The sequence below is a fragment of the Elephantulus edwardii genome, unplaced genomic scaffold (genome assembly GCF_000299155.1).
Source record: "Elephantulus edwardii isolate Elephantulus edwardi_28Jun2011 unplaced genomic scaffold, EleEdw1.0 scaffold03323, whole genome shotgun sequence".
NCBI lineage: Eukaryota > Metazoa > Chordata > Mammalia > Macroscelidea > Macroscelididae > Elephantulus > Elephantulus edwardii.
The window spans coordinates 1-4187 of record NW_006403073.1 but is presented as its reverse complement, the minus strand read 5'-3'; the positions used below and the strand labels follow the sequence as shown (position 1 = coordinate 4187).

Here is a 4187-nt window from a genome sequence, read left to right as displayed (position 1 = left end):
GATCGACCCCAATGCGCAGTGTGTCAAGCATGAGGAGAAGGAGCAGATCAAGTGTCTCAACAGCAAGTTCGCTGCCTTCATCGACAAGGTGGGTGCCCTTGATCACACCCTTCCTGAATTCATGTGTGTGAGATACATTTCAAGCTAATTAGCTGTTTCCATATGAAGAAGTACTCCCTGTCAAGGGCAGGAGTGATGGGGTGGTCCTGGAAGACTATGGAAGCTCGTGGATTGACCAGATCTGTTCTGACTACATAGGTACCTAACCGCTGATTATGGATCAGGCTCACCATAGTTTTCCAAGCTATTGTGTTGGGGAGTCAGGGTCTAGGGTGAGCAAGAAACACACAGTCCCCATTTTCATGGACCCTTTGGGGACACAGGCTGTACATGGTCACGATGCAATTGAAGTCATCTATCCATGCCTGTGTTTGGTGGAAGTCTGCAAGCATCTTGTCCACCAAATACAGACAGCTGCCACGAGGGTGTGGGAGGAGGGGCTGGGGAGGTCTCAGAAGTAGTTCTGGAGCTGAATAAGAGTTGTCAGAAGCAACCCTGACAAAAATCATGTGAGACAGATATCGAGCAGGAAGAATCAAAAGAAATCTTTTGAAGCTAAAATATAAAGCAAAATAACTTGAAACTCTGAGTAGTATGAAAGACCAAGGACAGTATAAGAAAGGTCTTGCCAGGGATGGAGCAAAACTGTTAAACAGAGACCTGAATGGAGACAGTGGAAAAACACAAAGCAGGGTAATGGGTATGAAGTATTTATTCCTTGTGACTCCACAGTCAAGCGAGTCAGAGAACCCCTGCAAACCAGAAGATCGGAGTCTGAGCTCTTCCTCTGCATATTAAAGGGTCTCAGGCAGTCGCATAACCTCTCTGGTCCTCTTTTTAATGATCATCTGTAAAATTAGGAGGTTTGTACACAGGGCAGTCTTGCGCTAAATTCCCAGGTGACTATTACTCTAATTGCATTGTTGTTGGAGGAGTTAAATAACTGATGCATGCTTTGTTCTTCAATTTTTACAGACAGCCTTTCAAAAAGCGTTAGCTTGCTCCTTATTATGCAGCAAATTGCATCTGACATCAGATAGTAGCTGCTCAGGATACAGACGCTCTCCCATGCAAGGCTTAAGCAGTCCTCCCAAGGAACAAATTGAGGGGAGCTTTCTTCTCCCCAGTTTGCAGAGGACTAGAGTGACTTGCCCAAAGGATACATTATTAACAAGCAGCTGGAGAATCTGGGGATGGTTTCAAGTGCCTCCCATGACACAGTGTAAATTGCTTTGCAGGTCATCTTTGAGGGGGGACTTCCAGGTGGTAAACTTCCTGAGACCCAGTGTGGTTCTCTTAGAAAGATGGCATATACCTTCCAGAAAAGCTTCTAGGTAGAGTTGAGAGCCATAGATCCTGGTCCTGGGGCACCCACACACACACCCCTTGTTCCTGATCCTGCCAAAGCCAGTTCTCAGGTTCTGTCTCTGGATGGCAGGTGCGCTTCCTGGAGCAACAGAACAAGCTGCTGGAGACCAAGTGGCAGTTCTACCAGAACCGCAGGTGCTGTGAGAGCAACCTGGAGCCACTGTTCGAGGGCTACATCGAGACACTGAGGAGGGAGGCGGAGTGTGTGGAGGCCGACAGCGGGAGGCTGTCCTCAGAACTCAACCACGTGCAGGAAGTGCTGGAGGGCTATAAGAAGAAGTGAGTACAAGCAGGGTGGGCTCAGGAAAGGGCTCAGAGGCCTCAGAGGCCTCTGAGGAGAGGGAGAACTTCCACTCTTTGCAGTTCCTCAAGGCATGGAGGTGACGTGGTGGGGCCTGGCCTTTTAGAGTGTTTCTTTTCACTCCGCATCAGCACATCAGGAAAAAATGACACTTTTTCTTCCTTCATCCACCAGAACTCTCTTTTTAGACCTGGATCATTATTCATTGGTCCCTTTGAAAGGAGCCCCGGTGGCACAGTTAGTTTAGTGCTTAGCTGCCAACCAAAAAGTGGGCAGTTAGAAACCAGCGGCTGTTTGGTGGGAGAAAGAGCAGTCTGCTGCCATAAAAATTATATATGTATATTGTATGACAGGGTATTATGGTTATCACAAGAGTCCACAATTATGGTTGCATAGTGGAGTGTACTTGGGGCGGTGGGAGAGGTGCAGGGGGATTGTATATCAAAGTAAGATTTTTTTCTTTTACTTTTCAAAGAGAGAAGTGAACTGGGGGGGCGGTAGTGGGGAGGGCTGGGCAGGGAGAAAAGTGCAACAATGAATGAATGGAAATCCAAAATCTCTGTAAATGTTCACTAAAATTATTAAAATAAAATCTAAAAACAAAATTATAAAACCATAAAATAGACCTGACAGCCCTATAGGGTAATGCTACTCTGTCCTCTAGGACTATGAGTAAGAATTGACTTACTGGCAATGGTTTTGGGGGTTTTTGTTCTTGTTTGATCCTTTGAGGTCAGCTCTCAGAGTCCTGGCTAGTCTTCCATTTACTCCTTCACTCAGTCAGCATTTGCTGAGCACATACAATGTCAAGACTCTGATCCCACCCCAACTCCGTCCCACACTTGAAGGCCCAGAGGTGCTTTCAAAAGTTAGTGGTAATGCGCAGCCTAATTTCTACTTGATCTTGTCCCATTTCTTCTGGGGGCCTGGGAGTGGAGCAAGGGTAAGTCTAAGAGTAACCCAGGGGGAGAGCTGTTCAGACAAGGTTCTGTTCTCCCCCATCTACCTCAGGTATGAGGAAGAAGTTGCACTACGGGCCACAGCTGAGAACGAGTTTGTGACTCTAAAGAAGGTGAGTGTCTGGAAGTCCAGCCGCCACCCTGCGTCCCTGAGCTTCCTGTCCTCTCCACTCTGCCATCCTGAGGCCGTGTCCTCAGAGCACTCTAAAAATAGCCAGCTTCATGGTCCCTTGCTGTCTCAAACAGGAAGTGGACTGTGCCTATCTCCGCAAGTCAGATCTGGAAGCCAATTCTGAGGCCCTGATCCAGGAGATCGACTTCCTTCGGCGACTCTATGAAGAGGTGAGGGATTCTCCTCCATAATGCGCACAGAGATGGCTCAAAAGGGATTCCAGGCACTACCCAGATGCTCACAGGCATGAAGGAGCACTGCTAGCATGTGAATTCAGGCTAGAGGGTTGGCAAGGCCAAAAGAAGGAAGGGTAGAGGTGGGGGGGAGATGGAGAACCAATAAGGTCAAAATTGGAAGCAAAATGGTAAGCTTTCCAGGATGTTGTGTTGTGTTGTGAAATCGGTCTGAGTCCTTTCCCTCAGCTGATGGGACCACAGAGACATTGGGCATGCCAAACATCATGTAAGCCACAAGTGTGTTTGCTCTGGTCCAGGACCTTCTCTCTTCCTGGATGTGGTTAGTCTCAGGAGTATATGTCCCTCAGGAGCATCCCAGAACCTGCTGGGTGAAGGGAACCACCCTAAATAATGCCAGAAGCAATCTAGGAAGTGGTTACGTTTTCCTCGAAGAGGGATTTTTCATTTGTGCAAAAAGTCATCCAATTTCATCAGAGGCTTTTCTGTTCCAACTATGAAAAGCTGACTCCAGAGAAGTAAAAGGATCATAGCCATTAGTCAAGTAAGAGCAGCTGTGGATGAGGAAAAATCCCGATCAAGGGGCTATCCTTCCTCATCCCTACCTGCACCTCTACAGGAGATCCGCGTCCTCAACTCCCACATCTCAGACACCTCGGTTGTGGTGAAGATGGACAACAGTCGGGACCTGAACATGGACTGTGTCATCGCTGAGATCAAGGCTCAGTATGATGACATCGCCAGCCGCAGCCGGGCTGAGGCTGAGTCCTGGTACCGCAGCAAGGTGAGTGCCACAGGACACTTGTCTCCTAGACGTAGTAGTGGGAGCGAGCAAGGAATGAATTAGAAAAGTCCTCTCTTAAGTGGAAAACCTGAAGCCTAAGACCATTTGGAGAGTCTTTCCCTAAGGGATGAAGAAAGGTAAGGTAGACAGCTCCCACTGAGGTGGTGTGGGCAGGGCTGCCAGGCCTGTAGGCTGAGCACTGAACAAGCCGCACAGTCATTCCTGGTGTCCTGAAGAGCGTCTGTGCTTCCCCCGCAGTGCGAGGAGATGAAGGCCACGGTGATCAGGCACGGCGAGACCCTGCGCCGCACCAAGGAGGAGATCAACGAGCTGAACCGCATGATCCAGA

The 4187-nt window shown here is 48.6% G+C and overlaps 1 protein-coding gene across 1 annotated transcript; it reads left to right on the top strand.

Annotated features, from left to right (window-relative positions):
• Positions 1–4: 4 nt before the first annotated feature.
• On the top strand, positions 5–4183 carry LOC102858223 (keratin, type II cuticular Hb3-like; the record flags this gene model as incomplete). Its single annotated transcript, XM_006903515.1, has 6 exons — positions 5–88; positions 1499–1707; positions 2741–2801; positions 2935–3030; positions 3674–3838; positions 4097–4183. Coding segments are annotated over 6 exons (702 nt in total), but the record flags the coding sequence as incomplete, so codon positions are not given.
• Positions 4184–4187: the final 4 nt, after the last annotated feature.